We start from the raw sequence: 19,769 nt of genomic DNA on the forward strand, positions 1-19,769 counted from the left end.
GCAAATATCACTTGACTTCCAACATTTAATTTATCACATAGGCAGCTAAAATGATAACACATTACATAAGTATTGCCATAACAGCAGTTTGATAAATTCATATATGTTTAGATAAGAGAGAGTCATGAGAGCAGAAAAGGCAGGAAAATGTAACAACTAAACAAGTACTCAGCTTTATTTAGATGTGGAGGTTATTTACACACGTCTTGTAAACATGGCACATTATTGTTGTATTACTGTTGTACTGCCCACACTACACAACTTGATATTTCTTATTGTGAATCTTGAGCTACAAAATGAAACTTCCTGTTACCTACAAATAAAATTGGGGTTTAGACATTTTTGGAAACATTTTGGACAAGTCAACAACATACATAGCATAGGTTGAGTCAATTATTGGACATTTTAATGGAGAATTGTTTGTCATTATATCTTTAACGCATCCATTGTATTTTAATTTATGTTGTCATGGACGTTTCATCATAATTTGTGCATGAATACAGGCTCCTGTCAGTCAAATGTTTCTACTTTTTCAACTAAAACACGTGTCACCCATCAAGCCTTTGTGAATTTATGATGGCAGATCACCTAACACAATTTATTCACAATTTTTATACCTCAATTAAGTGTATACTTTACACACATATACACACACACCTACACACCTGTATTTCCTCAGTCTTAATCTGTTGAGGTAAATGCAATATTCAGGTCAATCATGCATCTCTGTCTTAATGTCTGTGCTGTTATCACTGCTCTAACAATGCATGAAAGTGTTTAACTCACCTTAACGCTGTGTGTGTGTGTGTGTGTGTGTGTGTGTGTGTGTGTCTGTGTGTGTGTGTGTGTGTGTGTGTGTGTGTGTGTGTGGTATCAAAATGATTTAAAGAGTGAGGTGAGTGAGAGGAAGAAGGACAAAGAAATGGCGTGAGTGACACAATGGAGGAGGGAGGGAAAGAGACTCCTCACATCGAGGAGTGAATCATCGGCGAGCGCACAGAAGGTGTCCTCACCCTGATGCTACCGCTCGTTATGCGGGTGACACATTTACAGCAACATTTTCCCAACGTTTCATTTGCACTCGCATTTAAAGCACAGCTCCTTTGTTACTGGTCGCTTGTTTTCAGATTGCAGACATCTAGGTTCTGTCAGACACACACACGCAGTGATTATAGTCATCTACAGAATTGACACCACCCTCTTCACACCGAGACAAATGCTGCCTGTGTGTCGACACTTAGTCAGTCCTCTGTCTCCGTTGCACAGTTAACGCGCTTCGGATGATCAGGCAACAGCACTTCCTGTGAACATTTGCGTAACACTGGTGCGGAGAGGACTGCAGGGGGAACTGCAAGGGCTTGTGGGAGTTGAACTACTGTCACTGCAGTTGACCTTATGTGACTGTTATTTGTCTTTGTAAAATTCTTCTGCTCACCTCCACTCGCTCTGGATCAATGACTGTATATTCCCACGCTCTTAGCTAAATGCTAATACCAGCTTACATGCAAAACAAGTTGGTTTAAACTGTGTTTTTTCCCTGAACGCACCTTGTAGTAGGATATCAGCGGACATTTAGGCTGAACTTGGTGTAAATGACTTGAGTCGAATATGAATCTCAGTGCTTGGGGACACTTGGGTGACTTGGGTGACGCCACACGAGTGTGGGTCACCATTGATGTCAACTATAAATAGTTTGGGGAGGCAGCTTATTTTTTTACATTTTTATATTCTAAGTCTTAGTTTTATTGCAAATGTGTTCTTATTGATCTTTGATTTTATGTCTTTGATTTTATTGTAAAGCACTTTGAGCTGCATTTTATGTATGAAAGGTGCAGTATAAATGAAATATATTATTATTATTATTTTGGACAAAATACATTAAAATACTAAATACTACAACTTTTCATTTCAGGACATCTCCTGGCCTTCACCCCCCTCCCCTCCTCTCTGTCTGTTATCTAGGTTGGAGTCAGTAGGTTTCTGGCCGACAGACTGGCCAACAGATGCTGATTTGTCAAACCTGAGAGAGCACAGTGAGACTCCTGAACGCTGCCCTGTTTCTCTGGCATGTGTTTCTCTGCTACGAGGCCCCAGTTTACGCTGGTGTGGACGTACCGCCGAACAGAACGGAGGGAAATCAAGTGACTAAATCTTTTGTTTCTGGTCCATCTGCCGATGAGAGGGCGAGCACGACCGGACTGTGTTCACACTTGACAAACCGCTGACTAATCCGGGCCAATTACGAGACAAGCACATTAAACCTCAGCGACGGAGATAGGAGTCGAATCCCTCATTTGTGAAACCGCGTGTGTTTAATGAACAATGCCGTTATCATCAGCGCCGTTGATCACAGAATTAAAATCCATTCGGCGGAGGAGCACGGTCGGCTTTAAGGGAGTGTACGGCGTTTCTCACAATGACACAAACACATTCATTATTTGAGTCGTAATTTTCCCCCCATCCGCACAATTAATGAATCAAACTTTTCATTGTCACAGCTCAGTGGGACTGAACAGATCAGGTTATTAAAAAGTCACCGCCCCTTCATTCGGTGATCTCATGCAAAGGGCTGAATTAAATTGGTAATGTATGATTGCCCTCAACTGGTCGTTATAATCAGAGTTCTTGTTAATGGAGAAGCAGAATGTCTCCACACCTTTCAGGTGAAACTTAATATCAAGCGGAGAAACGTCAGTAGCTCTGATATTTCCTTCAACAGCAAATTTTACCTGGAATGAAACCTGTTATTAAAGAATCATTTTCACATTTCAGACGCTGTCTCTTTCAAAGTGTTTTATTAGAAACTGTAACTGCGACAAGGACATCTCCTGTCTGTCTCTCATTCAGCTCTGGCTTTGAGATTAACTTTGTCAGATATTTTCTTATTTAGTCCTAAGGTCTTTACACAGTGGGGGTGGTTTAGATTCTTTCTTTTTTTTCTATTTTTCGTCAAGGTCAACTTTGCTGCAAATCAAAGCATTAGCCAATCAAAGCAGTAGTTTAGACCATACAATAACGTCTCCAGATGCTGTTCTGTGTTGATAGGATCCCAGTTTAGTGGACATTGTTATTAGAAAAATAATAATTACCCGCAAATCTAGTTCTGAAGTCCAAGGTCCGCAGGAAAGAGCTCCTCCCCCCACAGAAAACTCTGATCCTGAAGCTCCTGAAGCTCCTCATCATTAATCCAGTAAAGACTTCTGGGGTATCGTGATGTCACAATGAAACGTGCCAACGCGACATCGCTACCCCACATTTTTTGACATAACCCCTAACAAAGTCAGGTAAAGCGGGAACATAGGCCGACACATCCTACACACGCTGGAAGCAGGTGACCAATCACAACAGAGTGGGCCAGCAGGCCAATCAGAGCAGACTGGGCTGTACCGTCAAGGGGTCCTTAAAGAGACAGGAGCTCAAACCAAACATTTCAGACAGGGGCTGAAAAGAGGAGGTGCAGCAAAGGACAGTACCATGAAAGTGATGTGATTTGTCAACATTAGCTCATGTAAATTTGAACTCAAATTAGAACCATGAACCTGAATATGAGTTTAATATGTCTCCTTTAAAAAGCTATAAGGTTTCTGTTTTTCATGAAGAAATAAAATAATATATAGAGATATTGTTTTTTGCTGTTTTAATAGTAAATACTACATCTTTTCCCTTCAACAATATTGTGCATTGATATACTGTAGACACAGTAAGCTGTAAATTACATCAGATTGTCTCTGTCTTCTTCTCTCAGTCGTGGAGATAAGGGATTGTTAATGCATAGTTTACGTTAACAGAATCTACAGTAATCTGGCATCATGTCTGCAATGTTGACAGGGAATGAAGCAGTTTTTGATCGGATCCTTGAGAAATGACACAAACTCTTGGCGGGTGACGCATTGTACTTGTCTCTCGAAGATGGTTTACCTTTTGAGCAGGAGGTGACTGCGAGTGGTGGATTTCACTTCCCTTCAGCATCAATCAGCAGAGGAAGATTTATTTTCACATCCTCTGAGTAATGCTGACTGAGGCTCTTATGGAGTTTGCTGCTGGGGAAGAAAGGTGGAATTTTACTGTAATAGTCCCTGAATTTACTTTTTCCTATTCTCTACTGCTGTCCTGAATAATCCAGTTTGTTTTTGACGCCACCATCCAGTGAAGCTTTACTTTTGAATCGAAGGACATTTTCTTCTTCTGAAGGAGATGCAAAAGTCAACAAGTCCTCAGGCCCTATCTGCTTCTCTATTCTGTCTGCCGCTCCCTCATCAACCTCTCTCACCGTTTCTTTTCCTCTACCTGAGGCCTTTTTTTTTTCCCTCCAAAATTCATCTCAGCATTGATGGATGTACCAGGCACAGACGACTTTTGATTTCGGGCTTCTGATTCTGTCTGCCTCTCCTAACATCCACTTTGGGTGCAGCGCTCCATCACATTGATTTCTCAGAAGATGAAACTCTGATTGAACAGACCTCTCACCCCCACAGACATGTGTCTTGCACCATTATGATGCATGAAGGAGGACTCCGATGCTCCCCACCACCTGACAGGCAAATTACATGAGGCCAGTCACCCAGCACACGCTAAAATCACCTATATTTAAGTTAAAATTAGTTCTGTCTCTCAGTTCCTCCTGAACCCTAACTCTGCAGTGTCGAGATGAAGGATACAGAAAGGTAGTCTGTAATTAAACGGCTCAATCACAAGCATTTGCACAGTGATGCTCACAGAGTCTGATAGATTAAATCCCCAGTGAGCCAAAGAGTGGAAATAGATTCTTTATTTTGTCCTCTGCTCTTTTCAAGACTTTTCATATCACTGCTCATGTTTTCATGCGGTACTCTTTGTACTTGTACAATGATCCTGCAGCGGAAGTTCAGAGCCAAATGAAGGAAGAAGTGTGGCTTTATGCAATGAAGCAATAATTAAAGGTGCAGAGCCGGGGATGGTGGCCTTGTCAAATACGAATAATGCCAGAGCCCAAAATTCACAGTGTGTCTCAAACCAAACATAACTGTTAAACCATATATGTAATTATTCATGTGGTGGTAGTGAACAGACCCTGAATACTCACTTGACATTTGAATACCAATGAAAATGATTTATTCATATTAGTTCTGAACTTCGTGTTAATATGAATGTTTATAAAATCCATTAATTAATAACAACTATCAAATAAGGTGGAATTGTGAGTGTACCGGTGTACACATTTTTCATACCTCTTCCAGACCTTTTCCAGCATAACTACTGTCACCACGTCAGGACCAGTAGACCTAAGGAGGCAAAACGTCATATATGAGGTCTTGGTTTGTGGCAAGATGTGAATTGTGGTCAAGTTACATTTAGGGTTAGGCATGAAATGGTCATGTTTAAGTTCAGGGTCAAGGTTTTTGTTATAAGCTGTCAACAAAGAATGGAAATAAGGATAGATGCGCAATACTGTTTGTGTGTGTGTGTCTTGTGCAGTCAGGCACATGCAGGTGGTGTGGAGGTGTGTCTGACATTAGAATGAAGGTAGCCTCTGCATAATTCAGACAAGCCTGTCTCCTTTAGTCCCCTATATCCCTCCCCTCTCTCTCTAGCTCTCTCTCTATCCTCACATAACCCATCTTCATTTCAGAAGTAACTCTCTCGCTCTTTTTCTCCCCCAGGCTGCATCTGTATCTGTGTTTTCTGAAGATCTTTTTTGCTGTAACCTTCAAGGGATCATAACATATCTGCACCATTCATGAGCTCTGATCAAGTTGTGTGCAGCGGTGTTGCCCTTCATCTTCGACGATGGCTCATTGAGCACACTTTGCACGTGCAAGCACACAGACACATTTTGTGAGAAATTACTTGATCGCCGGTTTCTTCAATTATGCATGAACGCAACATGAAGGCTTTAATTAAATAAATGTGACAACTCTTTCATGGTGTTATTTGTCGTCTTCTTCATCCAGAAATAAATGGACATTCAGAGAAATTAACAGACACTCTAATGTTCTAAATAACTATCTTGCATGAGGGAAGCTCTCCCTTGTGGGATGTTATTCATCTGCTTTATAAGTCAGTGGACACACACATATACACACACGTAAACCCTAACCCTGTGCTGGTGCATGTTCACAGCACTAACATATCTTTACTGGGCAAATTCATTTTTTTTGTAGTTGAAAGACCAAAGGAACCACATTCCCAGGCTATCAACCATCACAGCACTGCAATCCTGCTATTGTGGAGTTATAAAAAGGTTTGGATTAAGATCAGTCAATCTGCTCTTTGTGTTTTCTTTTAAAGAGATGCAGGCAGTCAGACTTCAACAGAAACACCTTTCCAAGATGAAACTGATGCCGGTGTGCAGGAGCAGTACAATTGAATTGCACAAATGTGCTGTACTGCTCACAATAAAAGGAAGTGGGAGTAGTTGGTTAAAGCATTGACATGAAAGAGACGCAGGAAAACATATGAATGTGATTTGATCATGGAAATGTGCACAGCATAATGTATGTATATGGAAAACTCTAAAAATTTCTTTGAAGGAACATTTCTTCACAGACATATGCAGGGGGGAAAAAATCTGATTTTACATTTTGCCTTTGCTGCCCTCTTAATGCACAACAACCCTGATCTTCCTCTGTTACATAAGCTCTTATCGTGGAAAACCCTTTTCTGGTGGTGTAAAGAATTAAATATATATTAATATGTTGAAGCAGTATTGAAGTTATTCACTGAGGATCCTGAGTTCAAAATGGATTTCAATTCATTTTCTGGTCAATTAAAAGTTGAGGACTATGAATTAGGACAAGAGGATCACAGCACATTTCAGTGTTTACAGCCCACTCTCAGACATAAACACATCGTTGGGAGGGTTGTTATAAATTGTGTGTCAAAACACATGGCAGAATAAATACTCTTAATTTATTAGATATTCTGCTCCAGTTCTCAGCGTGAGTAACTTATTTTAAATACTTTGGATTTGAGGTTGAGGTGTTAAGTTGTAGTATCAAGGTCCTGCCAATATATATACTTGACCAGTTCTGTAAATCATGAAGTTTCTCCCTGTTTTTACCATCGAACAAATAATAACATACCTGAAAACACTTCAACAAACACCAGCGTTATACCTCAAATGACAGAAACCATTTTTTGTGTAATATTTATTTAACATGTACTTCGACTTTAGTTTTGTTCATTTCCACGAACATGGAGGAGGCAAGGTTGATGACCTATACTGCAGCCAGCCACCAGGTGGCAATCAAGATGATTTAGTTCCACTTTTATGGAGCTGTGATGCTGTAATCTTTATAAACAATCTATGTTACATTGTTGTTGTTTGTTAGACCTGCAATTCTTAAATGTAATGTAAATGTAACTAAATACAGTTACTCATATTTTGTATCCTCAATACTCCATCGTGTGTATTCTGTTACTCACAAAAACTGCATAAACTTAAACGAGGGTTGTGTGCATCAGGTGGGGGGGGCTAGTTGTGCCTTTGGTCAACATCTGATCAAAGCAGCACACACACGCATGAAAAATGCAGACACATGCATCGGGTTGCTCAGTGCACCCTCAGGGTATTGAGTAAGCCTGATTCTTGTTGTTACCCTGATCGTTACATTTATTGCATCAGTAGAAATTCCTAAATAAACCTTTTAACAGGATTCTCCTCAGTTATGCAGTAAATAGGCTTCTTATCCTAGAGGCCACCGGGTTTATGTCGCGCCACAAAGCCCATTATAGTGAGACTTTTGTAGTCTGGAGTCGCAGGATTGGAGCAAGAAACAGGCTTTTTATTGAATATTCGAGTTACAATCACAGAACATTTTACAGATCATTTTAGAGCAATTGACACTGAGAGTGATATTTTGCATTTATTTCAATACATTCTAGTACAGAACAATTTCATCAAGGCAATTTCATTTAAGTACTGTTGACAAACTGAAGTCCATCACATGCACATTTGATATGTTGATTCATTAATATTATATTTCTTTTTTTTGTTTTTAAAATCTCAGTTTGATTATGCATTGATTTATTGATTTAATATGTCATTTGCAATCTGTTCCCCATGTGATGGACTGGTGACCTATACATAGAAATATGTCCTGGATTTACCCTGCTTCTGTTCGCCCAATGTCAGCTGGGATTGGATCCAGTGCCCCCGCGACCCTCAAAGGATAACTGGTATAGATAATTGATAAGAGATGAATGGATGGGTGGAATGGCCAGTGTAATCTGTCCCTAGCTTGAGGGAGTGTGCTATAAAAATGAGCTCACAGACATAAAAAAAGCATCTCTGTGATTAATAACATTGATTATAATCATCAGGGTCAATGTCAAGTGATAATGTCTTTAAAAAATTGAAGATTAAAGTTGGGCTATGTAGAATTAGAGGTGGGTTTTTTTAGTATCATATTATTGCTGTTGTTGTTTCTTAAAAACTCTTGCACTTCCAAATAAAGTTTTGCCTCCCATTCACCATTGGTTGATTATATGGCCCATATGTATTCTTCCCCCAATTTATAGAATAGAGTAGTCCAGCTAAATTGCATCCATCAATATGGATACATTTCTCCACTCTCCTTGGTAGTCAGATTTTTTCATGTCAACCTTGTATTATCTGATTTTGTGACATTTTTACAATATTTAGATAGAGGCTTCAAATCAGCACATTGGGTTTTCTGCCTCGCCCTGCTCTGTATATCCTTATTTGTCATTTTTCTATGTATCTGTGCTGAATTGGAAGCAAATACAATACTGTTTTTAAGTTACCTGTCAAAATTGACTTTTAAATAATGACTTTTACTTAATTGACTATTGCTAATATATTATTCTTTTCCCATTACTTTCAAATGAGGTTGTATTATTATAATACTATTATAAAATCTGTTTTATTTTTAATAATATTTGGTATTTTGCTTGTTTGATAGACTTGTCTTTATCTTTGTTTCTAAAGTATTCTTTTTTATTGATCTTATTATTACTAATTATGATTTTTATTATTGATTCTATAATGAACATAGATTCAAAGGCATTTTGAAAAAGCGCAGCCTTACGCTTATTGACACTTGCGCGATGCCGTAGTTCAGGAATCCGGAAGCGGAGCGGCTGTCACCTAAACAAACGACATGTAAGCAACATTTTCATGATTCAAATCATTCCGTCCTGGTTTATTGTCACAGCGCTCACTCTGACATTTGTAAAAGAACAGCTTCTCCTCCTTCCAACAGTGGAAGTGATGATATTAAACGTCGTTTATTGAGTTTGCTGACCGCGAAGGGAAAGTCCGCAGGGAGGCTAAGTTAGTTAGCAAACTTCCCCTGCTGCAGTCAGTGCCACATCGTCAGAAACACGAAGCTCGGCCGCGGACACGGATTTGTATTGTTGACAAGTTGTCAGGCTTATGTTTGTCGAGACATTTACCCAATTGTTTGGCTGTTCTTACCCATAGTTTTATTAGCAAGTGCAGCTAATCGCAATAAAGCATGTTCAAAGTCTTTACATCCCCCTGTATAGTGTTAGGAAAATAAAAGTAACCTCAACTAATAAGTGTTGTAGAACAAAAGCAAATCTAGTTTGTCTATCTGACATTCCTCAGGACATTATACTAATGTGTAATGGATGGAGCTGCATATTCACAAGGAACACATAGTGTGCTGTAATGTACTAAGTTAGTTTGCCTGACAGCAGTTCAGAGTGACTCGTTCATTTGTCTTTACAGGGGTTGATATTGCACAGAGCCATCAAGGGGCGTCGTCCTCCATTTACAAACCTGTGAGAGTGCAGAGAAGAAGCCCGGAGGAAATTCTAAGTCTACTCAAGCTGAATTTTGGATAAACTGGGATACAGTCAGCCATGGCTCGGAAGGAAGACGAAGAGGAGCTCGCAGCCGGTGGACCCAAGGAGGTGGACGTGTTTACGTCCGTGCGTTGCCTGGGTTACCTGTCCAGCATCAACCTCCTGGTTGCGGTGTGCGTGGGCATGTACGTCCGCTGGGAGGTGACGAGCGAACCAATGATCCTGGTCATCTTCATCCTTGGCCTCTTCGTCTTGGGGATAGCCAGCATCCTCCACTACTACTTTGCCATGGAGAAAGCCAGCCTCAGCTTGTTCCATCTGTGGATTGGCTTCCTGCTCGGGCTTCTGTGCTTCCTCAACAGCCCCGCTTTGGACTCAGACGTCAAGGAACTAGTCGCCAACTATCTCCTCCTCGCCAGTATTATTTTGAAAACTGTATGGGCTGTAACTGAGAGAATATGCAGCTCCATCCATTACAGAGCCAGTTTGTTGACATCGACTGAGCTGCTGGAGCTCCTGGGATTTGGCATAGCCAGCACCACCATGCTTCTTCACAAGTCAGCGGCCATAATAGGCTTGGTAGTGGCCCTGGGCGCTCTCATTGTGGACCTGCGGATGAAATCCCTCCTGGCCCTGCCCAACCTCATCTGTTTTGCCTTGGTTACGTCTCTTGTGTTTTTCCAGGCCTTAGGTATCGCAGCCAACCCATTTGCCTTAGGCTGCTACCTGGGCAGGCTACTGTGTGAGCCTGTGCTGGACGTGTACTTCAGTGGGCTGGGGCCCAGTGACCGCTGGATGCCAGTGCTCTCTCTGGGGAAGGTCTGGAGGAGGCTGTCCCTGCTGCCTCTGAGTGTGACTGAGCTGGCCTTCTTTGTCCTGGCTGCCTTGAAGGTACACTCAGCACAATTGACGTGTCAGAAAATTGACATTTCCATTATGTGAGTCATTAGGTATTAGTGTTACTCAGCAAAGAATGAACTCTTCAAACAGGCTTTTTATTCCTACTGAACATGTTTTTCAAAATATGATACATGATTTTATGTTGCTAGTTGCGTATTTTTTAAGGCTGTTTATTGACACTTTGCTTCCATAGCTCGGCCACTTGGAGCTGTGGTATCTGGTGATCCCAGGCTTTTGCCTCTTTGGTGTTTTCTGGTCCATCTGCCACATAATTCTGCTGATCACAATTTGGGGCTTTCACACGAAGCTGAGTGAGTGTCAGAAGACCTGGCGGGCCCAGCGGTCCAGTAGCCGCAGTCTGGAGCAAGTCATGGCTTCCAGGGGCATCCGACACTTCTGCCTCATTTCAGAGAGGCTGGTGTTCTTTAGCTTGCTGTCCACTGTGATACTGGGGGCTGTGTCCTGGCAGGTAAGAGAAAATAAAGTCACATTTCTGATATCATTGCAAGAAACATTCTAGTCATATCATACAGAAAACCTGTTGCTGATCACAAACTCCAGAATGTCCTAGAAGAGCTCACACACCACGATAAATCTCCTGATGTAATTCCTCCTCTTCCAGCTTTAGCATTTTTATCTTTATGACAAATCCTCTGTAAACACATATTGCACACTGAGAGAAATGCTAGTGGCTGTGGTGTAGTTAGTAGAGGCTCCCAGAGCTAAATCAGTTCAGCTCTCATGCGTAACCAATTTTAATTAGAACCTTAATACCCCTATCTACTGCATAAGGAGCAGCAACAACTTATTTAGCCTTATTAGACGTTTACCTTGTAAGAATCTCATGGGACCAGGGACTAATTTGAGATCTGTTCCTGTCAGATGCAAACTTGCCTGAGAAAGAAGGAGCTTTCATCACTGATGTTTGAGAAAGTTACAATTTGTTCTGTAATACATAGTAATATACATCCACATAACTCTCAGATACACACGCATACACACCCACAACAACAGCAACGTTCCTCCAGTCTGATGCAGCCGTAAATAAACACACAAAATTTCAGATGTGTTGATTCAACTCTATGCAAATCTTTAAGGCCACAGTGTGAGCTGTTATATTGGATTCACTGCTATGCAATGAGTTTATACGGAAGACCCACTCAAATAGATTCTCCAACTCAAATAATGATTACTTTTTTATTATGTATGTATTATATCTCCCATTCTAAAGTCTGTGTGGAAATGTGTAAGTGCGAATTGACTGAAAAGCAGAATAGTGCTTTTGCTGTGTCGAAGAGACTTCCTCGTCTGTAAATCAGCTCATGAATGAGGTGCAGAGCTTCTCATGAGTTACACCAGACTCCCTCAGCTTGGGGTCAACGATTGCAAAACTCAAGTCCTCCTTTAGGCTGTACGATGCTTCATAGTAGTACATTCAGGCACCTAAAAGTATCTCAAATAAATCTTGCAGGTTAAAGTGTTGGTCCACTTAACTATACAGGTATTGATTAATGCATTCCCTCTGCTATGGTTACGACAGAGCCACTAAAACAGAGAAGTTTGGAAATGCTGCCTGTCCCGCTTTATTTTGAAAACTGGGTCTGTGTTTTAGTCTGAAGGGTGAAACTGGAGATGTTTGGAAACTATGATATAGACACTCACAACCGCTGGCTGATTGGGTCACGATGTAGCCTTCGCTGATTCCTCAGGCTCCTATCACTTGCCCCCCTTCCGGAAGAAAACAACAGGCATTAGCCTCCGCTTCCAGTGTAGAACACAACATGGATAATCAATTACAAGCGTTTCTGACCCTGTTGTCTTTGCTAACAGCTGCTGAGCAGTTCAATTCTGCATTTTAAATGATACAACAGCTTACATACATACATACATACATACATACATGCATACATACATACATGCATTAGCGATTCATTTGAAGTCATATCACCCAGCCCTAGTATGTAGCCCATCATTCTTAGATATAACTCCATGTGTTTATTGAGCATCTCAGTGACACTGATTGCAATTCAGTCTTTGTAGCACAAGATCTTCTTTATGTTACTACATTGTATTATGTATTTGTGTATGCGCGAGAATTAATTTTTCCATTTCGGTCTTTTTTACATTTTTCATAGTTTTTTTTATAGAGTCTTCTGCCACACTGTGTATTGTGTCTCCATTCAGTTAGGTCCTGTCATGTTTTGTCCTGCGATAATAACACTGTGTCAGTCCCCGATTGTATCACCGTCTCACAAAGTGTCACCGACAATTATCTGGCTCTGACTGCTTTTGTACGAGCTGTAAATAGTGAGAGAAAGTGACTCTGGCTCTTTGGTATTTTTGCAGCCTTCCAACGGACTCTTTCTCAGCGCTCTACTGGTGGTGTTGCCCCTAGAGTCTCTGGCCCATGGTTTGTTCCACGAGCTGGGCAGCTGCCTGGGGGGAACCTGCATCGGATACGCGCTGGTCATACCAACGGCATACTGCAGGTACTGGAGACATACAGACTGAGGCTGCATTTACAGGACTTCATCACTGTTGCTGCTTTTACTCCTGCCGTCCACTCTACTCTCTTTTTAGGGTCATTCTGTGAAGAATCTGCTGTTTATGTACATGGGTGATAATGTGATATGCTTTTTCAGGTTTGTTTGTATTATTGGATTTTTATGGAGCTAAAGCACTCATTTTTAGTTTTTAAAGGAAAACATACTAGTGAGGATTTAGGCCGACAGGCAGACTTCTACTCTCGAATCACACTTTGATTATTGATCAATCTGTTAAGTGTTCAATGTTGTTTAATTTATCGTTCAATCAATATAACAACAAAAAGAAGGTAACAACAAAAAAGCTAAAAAGAGAATAAAAACAAACTTAAAAACCAATGAAAAGCAGTAATGAGTAAGAGCTTTGGCTTTTCTTTTTCTCCTGGTAAATGTCCTGATCGCTCATTCCAACTCCCTCCTCAGTTAACACAAAACCAACCAGATAAATAGGCCAATAACTATGCATAAACATGCCGCTAATATTTGGGCCCTTAAGGAATCATTCCACTGCTCCCCTCCACAGCATACATAGTCGATCAGCTGCAGCACTTGGCCATTAGCTGCCACCGATGCCTCTCTCAGAGCCCTCTCAGCTAGCGTTTTGTGAAATAGCCGAGTTAGTTTTGATGATGCAGACGTCTTCCCGCCTGCTTCTTAACAGCAGAAACCAGCCATCAGTTATGAATCGCTGCTTATTTTATAATGTTTTTCTCGTAAGGCTCTCAACTATTTTAAAGTCCAGCCTGTGAAGATTTTGGGCTGGTATATTGAACATTTTTGTTGATGTTAGCATTCAGTGGGGATGTCAGGCTGGCTTGTGTTTAACTCTCCCAGGTGATTTTGGATGCAAGCCGATGTCCTGTTGGAGCAGTGGGCGCTCTGTATTCATGGCCGTATGTGTGGCGTCCATAGGGAGAACCGAGTGCACGACGAGAATGCGGCAGTATATAATCGCCTGTTTGATGGCTGCAGATCATGTTTTCACAATGACAAGAGCCCCACAGGGAGATGAGAGCGATAGGGGTGAGAAGGGGGGAGGCGCGGAGTGAAAAACAGGGAAGGTGACATGAGGGGAAGAAAACACAAGGAGATGACTTGAGGTTGTAAACGGGGGGAGAGTGGTGGTAAACACCAAAAGGGATAGACAGAGCAGAGGAAAGGGAGGAATTGTGAGGGAGGAGAAGAGGGAAAGGGCTGGAGCGCAGAGAAATCGGTGGAGAAAGGACAGAATTTTTTTTTTCCAAAGGATGAAAGAGAGAGTGTAACAGGGGGGCGATGTGGTCGGAATCTCAAACTATAAGCGTTCACTCCCAGAGGGGCTGCAAGATGTGAAAAGATTAGATGGCTTTGGGTGAACAGTGAGCTGGCTGAAGCCCCACAGAGGTTTGCAGCGTGTCATTTTCTCACTGACTGTTGTTTAGCTCCATACGCTGTGCACAAAGTGTTGTTTTGTTTATGTTACTCCACAATAGGGCAGAAATGAATAGAAAACTCGGCTCAACACAGGTAGCATCATTATCAGTGTGACATCGCAGGCCTGAGGAATACATTTGCTTTGGCTGTCAACAACTACTTATCTGCCCAGTGACCAGAAAACCAATTCTATCTCATCCACTGGAGATAAGCTTACAGCTGTAGTTATCAAGGTGAGGCTTGAGGTGATGGTGAGGGCACAGGGCAGATGTGATGGCTTCCGAATTATGCAGATGTCTGTGAGAGTGAAGTATGGCTTTGCCGTCTGATTTGCCATGAATAACATCAAGTACAGAGATGGAAAGAAAATGTATAGCGGCATATAAGAGCTGCTAGCCTTGACTTGGTGTGTGCCCCCTCTGTGTTATCATCCACTTATACTATCAGGCAAGGCTTTGTGCATCCACACACACTTCTGGCTCCGTATTTTAATCCCCATCCATACTAACACGCCTTATAACGCATATCACGTGACCACTCATTCACGTGTCAGAGTAGCAGCTCTTCCCACGCATGTAAACAGTTGTATCATTGTTAAATCCAAAATTTAACTCCACAACAGCTGTTGGCAAAGACTGTTTCAGCTCTATTTCTGTCCTTCAGGACTAAAACGCTGCCCTGGAGTTTTAAAACTAAAACAGGTCCATCAGTGAATGTTGAAGACAAACTCTGAAGAGGTGTGGACAGGTGCATCCTTAGCAGAGTTGATGTGTTTTCAAATGAAAACTGACTCAGTTTTTGTCACGCAGTGATCCACTACTCCTATTTCCCCCATCTCACTTTTCCTGCCATCCTCTCTTCAATGTCTCTTCACTGTCTCCTCACTCCTTCATTCCTCATTTCCTGTCTTTCACCTCTTCCTCTGACAAACTTATTCCTCAGTAGTACGTTGTGATTTTCTCACATCCTCTCATCCGTCTCCCTCTTTCTTTTGTCCAGTGCCAACGGACAGCCCACTCTCTTACCACCTGAGCAGGTGCAGCAGTTGAACCAGCGCTCCACGGGCATGTTGAACAGCGTGCAGCGCCTCTTCTCCCACCACATGATCCAGACGTTCGGTTGCGACTACTCCACCAGCGGAGTCACCCTGGAGGCATTGCTGACCAAGCTGCGGGACTTTCTGGACCGTCACACCGTGGACGGGCCCCGACATGACACCTATCTGATTTTTTACAGCGGGCACACGTACAAAGGCACCGGGGCGTGGGCTCTGACAGGTCAGAGCCACACATCTACATTATTATTATTACCTTTGCCATTGAGGTTGTGTTTCCGTCCCTGTTTGTTTGTTTTGTCTGCAGGATTATGCAAAAAACTACTGAACACATTTCCACAAAACTTGAAAATCATTAATGCAATCAAGCTCTGGATAGATAACAGGCCTGCTTTATCTTTATCAAGGTCAATAATAGATTCCCTGGGTAATCAGTGAAGGTGTCTGAAAAAATGCCAATGATAAAGAAATTATTTGAAACACCCCATGATCCAGATCTGCACTAAAATGTAATCTTCCACCAAGTTTCGTTCTATTCTGTCAAGATGTTTTTGTGTAATCTTGCGTATAAACAAACGATGGGTGAAAACCTCCTTGGCAGAAATCGTTATCAGTTCTCAAATTTAAATCCCCAGTGTTACTTATATTTCCATTTCTGTGGAAGTATTATGAACACAATCTTAAACTTCTACTCATTCTGCTTATTCCAGCCAACGCTAGCCCTTTCATTCGACTCAAATATCACCATTTGCCGATTGTTCTGTTCATCCAAATTACATTTCCACCACCAGTGGAGTTGACCTATGATTTCATGGTAACTGTAGGAGGTACCTCTGCAGCTGCCAGCAGGTGGAAACACAGTAACTCATCTCTGAAAAAATAGAAAATTGTGATACGATTAAAATATACAGTGTTTGTACACGCTGAGCCAGCTGCTACACTTGAGCATTATGTGTGAGAACAGCAGGAAACTCATTTGCAAACAAGCAGAGAAGACACAAGTAAAAATGAACATCCAGTGTTGTCAGCTATATCTGAAAATTAGCTGTAGTTATCAAGTGTAAACAATTACTGAAGATTTGAGCCCGGGTTCAACAAAAGTCATATTCACTGCAGAGCTGTTGTGTTGAGTTGCACCAGGTCGATGCTGAAATCTGTGAGATCTCAAACTGCATTTGCATTACAATCTGATTTCCATTCTTTTTCATTCCTCGCTCCCCTCAGTCAATCAGAGACTGATTTGATTTACACATCAGACTGCAGGTGCCCAAAGAGTTAAAACCACCGCGGAAGTTTTGTTTCCAGGGAAGACGTCAGTGAGTGAAAGTTGCAGACAGCAAATGAGAATCGCAGCAGGTTAACGTCGTGTCAACACTGGCTCTTCTGTTCTGAGATTACATGACACATTATCTCTGCGTGATGCCGTGAACAGGGAGAGGAAAAAAAACTCCCTGTTGAAAAGATAATCACTTTCCTGTGTCATCATCATCAAGGAGGGACGTGTTTTTGAAAATGTGGGGATGTTTTTACGGAAATCAAAATTGGGGACAGTCTCTGTTTTCTAGTTTTCTGATTACTGCAGTTATAAAGCTTTTTTGCAGAAGTGTCCAGTGCTAAATTATACAGGGATGAAATAACAAGTTTGTCTTTGTTGTTCACAGTGGAAACATGCCTGAATGTTTCTGTAGTCAAGCAGCAGCTTTGTCTCTCAACGCACTCGTAGGTTATGAGTTAGGTGGAGGGAAACCTGCGTTTGAAAGTTTAGATTCCTGGTTAGATCCCTTCAGAGACACTTTGTCCATCAACAGCCACGAGTCCTGTCGAGGTGTCCTCGAACATGACACGGAACCGATGGTGGGGAGTTTTTAAATGTAAATGAAACATACCATAGGTTGTATGTAAAAACACCCAAATGCCTTATTTTTCCACATGTCTATTTGCGAGTCAACTTGAAGTGAACCAACAGAATTATCCTTTCTACCTCGGCTGCAGTGGTGTCTCCATCCATCCCTCCTTTTTTCTGTACTAGAGTCTGTATGTGAAACTGAATTTTGACACAAAACAACACTGGAAACACGTTAATTTACAAGACACAGCAATAAGTGCTTGAAAGGGGCTCATCCTCTTTTTCTTTTCTGTCTCTCTCTTCTCCATCTCACCCTCTGACCTCCCCCGCTATAGGAGGTGAGAGTCTCCACCTGGCCCAGGTGCTGGAGCTGTGGAAGGAGAAGAATGCCGGCCACTACTCCCGCCTTATCCTCGTCCTGGACACGGAGAACTCCCTCCCCTGGGTCAAGGAGGTGCGCAGGGTGGACGGGATCTATGTGGCCGTGCAGGGGGCCGAGCTGTCCGCCATCAGAGTCGACCCCGAGGCAGGAGACATCCCTTTGTTGGGGGACTTCACCTCTGAATGGGTGGAGTTCAACTGCAACCCGGACAGCGACACCCAGTGGTCCGAAAGGGGCCGGACAGTGACGGCCGCGTACGGCGTGTCCAAGCGCTGGAGCGACTACACGCTGCACCTGCCCACCGGAAGCGACGTCGCCAAGCATTGGAAGACGCACTTCCCCAAGGCCACGTATCCCATGGTGCACCTGTCGAACTGGTGCTGTGGTCTCAACCTGTTCTGGTTGTGTAGCGTGTGTTTGCGCTGCTTCAGGAGGTGCAAACTCGCTTGGTTCCCACCCGCTGTTCTGGACACTGGGCAGGGCATTAAGCTGGTGCATTCATAGGTCACATAGGAAGCTGTAATGTTCTTTTGTTGACTGAACAGTTGGGAGTGTGTTGGGTACACGGTGTTTACATAAAGGAAAAGGAGAATGGGTTCATGTACTCACAAGAGTTTACACCAGGAGCAGAGAGGAGGTGTTCAGAGAGATTCTTTGCATCGTAATTTCTGATGCACATTATTATATTGGATCCCCAGAATGAGGCAGTGGGAAGCCAAATACAATAACCTCTTGCATGCTGCATATGAAAAGCTCAAAGAATATCAGTTACTGAGTGCAGCTCCTTTATTAAGATTCCTTCATACATTCATGATTTATCATATTTAAGGACAGTTTGTTGTATTATTTAGTTATATTTTGCCATAACTGCATCAATATTTGTTGGGAAATCTTTCTTTTGCTACATAGTGCCATTTTCTTCAACAATACTGTGCCTTCTGAGGGGCTTAAAGTTGCTGAATTCCTTCATATGTACGTGTATATACATCCCTGCCTTGCCTTCTATTTGTATTCAGAGGGTTAAGCAGACAGTTGTTTGAGCCGAGGAGGGGCTCAGTGTCTGCCTCAAGCCTTTCTACATGATGGAAAAAATATTGCCTGTTGCGAGGATGAACTCAGTGACCCTCTGATTCCAGGGACGTCCTGGCTCTCGCTGTGCGATCCTTCCCTTTTCTCTTTCCAACTGTTTCAAACGAACAGACGTCAGCATGACAGTACATCACGACCAGACTATAGCCCTCTATTTCCAAAATGAATTCATCTGAGAGAAGTCATTTTGCTGTTTACAGACTCGGTTTAGACTTGTCATGCAAAGCAACAAGTCGAGAGGTTCCTGGTGCATTTTATTGGTGCACTGACCTCTTTATTTCCTTCTTTACTTGCTTTGTTTCATCTCTCTCCCACACGAACTCTGGAGAGGATCGCTGCCTTGAAATAAGTTTGTGTCTGGATGATGTTTTCAAAGAGGTCAAGTGGTGTTTTCCATGTTTCATTCCCCATGTGCCTCACCTGAGGTGTCTGAAAGTGAAAAAGAATTAAACTTGGATAAAAAGCTGGTCTATCAACACTGTGTGAGACGTGTGAAAAGAAGAGAAATACATAAGAGATGGATCATTTGGAAAAAGAAAAAGAATGTTTTAAAAATGAATACTTGGAAGTAAAATGTACTTAAAGTATTTTCTCTTTGGGCAAGACATGGTATCAGACAGATCGGCCAAACTCATTTAACATGACTGCCTCTGCAGACACTGAGCAAATACAGACTCTGCTCCCTTGAAAGGCTGGTAAATATTTGGATTGTGAGCTTGGAGAGAAATGAGAGTGTAAAGGGGAGGGGGGGGGGGATGAAACAATACATGA

The 19,769-nt window shown here is 42.1% G+C and overlaps 1 protein-coding gene across 1 annotated transcript; it reads left to right on the forward strand.

Annotated features, from left to right (window-relative positions):
- Positions 1-9,016: 9,016 nt before the first annotated feature.
- On the forward strand, positions 9,017-19,461 carry tmem168a (transmembrane protein 168a). Its single transcript, XM_020092421.2, has 6 exons — positions 9,017-9,103; positions 9,695-10,662; positions 10,865-11,140; positions 13,018-13,160; positions 15,627-15,904; positions 17,863-19,461. Exons 2-6 carry the CDS (start codon positions 9,829-9,831, stop codon positions 18,411-18,413), a joined length of 2,082 nt encoding a protein of 693 aa, XP_019947980.2. The 5' UTR covers positions 9,017-9,103; positions 9,695-9,828; the 3' UTR covers positions 18,414-19,461.
- Positions 19,462-19,769: the final 308 nt, after the last annotated feature.

Source organism: Paralichthys olivaceus, chromosome 23 (assembly GCF_024713975.1).
Source record: "Paralichthys olivaceus isolate ysfri-2021 chromosome 23, ASM2471397v2, whole genome shotgun sequence".
In the NCBI taxonomy this organism is placed as follows: domain Eukaryota; kingdom Metazoa; phylum Chordata; class Actinopteri; order Pleuronectiformes; family Paralichthyidae; genus Paralichthys; species Paralichthys olivaceus.

Coding starts and splice junctions, on each gene's coding strand:
- tmem168a (XM_020092421.2), top strand. CDS start 9,829: ATGGCTCGGAAGGAAGACGAAGAGGAGCTCGCAGCCGGTGGACCCAAG. Junction 10,663..10,864: donor TTGTCCTGGCTGCCTTGAAG/GTACACTCAGCA, acceptor TTGCTTCCATAG/CTCGGCCACTTGGAGCTGTG. Junction 11,141..13,017: donor TGGGGGCTGTGTCCTGGCAG/GTAAGAGAAAAT, acceptor GTATTTTTGCAG/CCTTCCAACGGACTCTTTCT.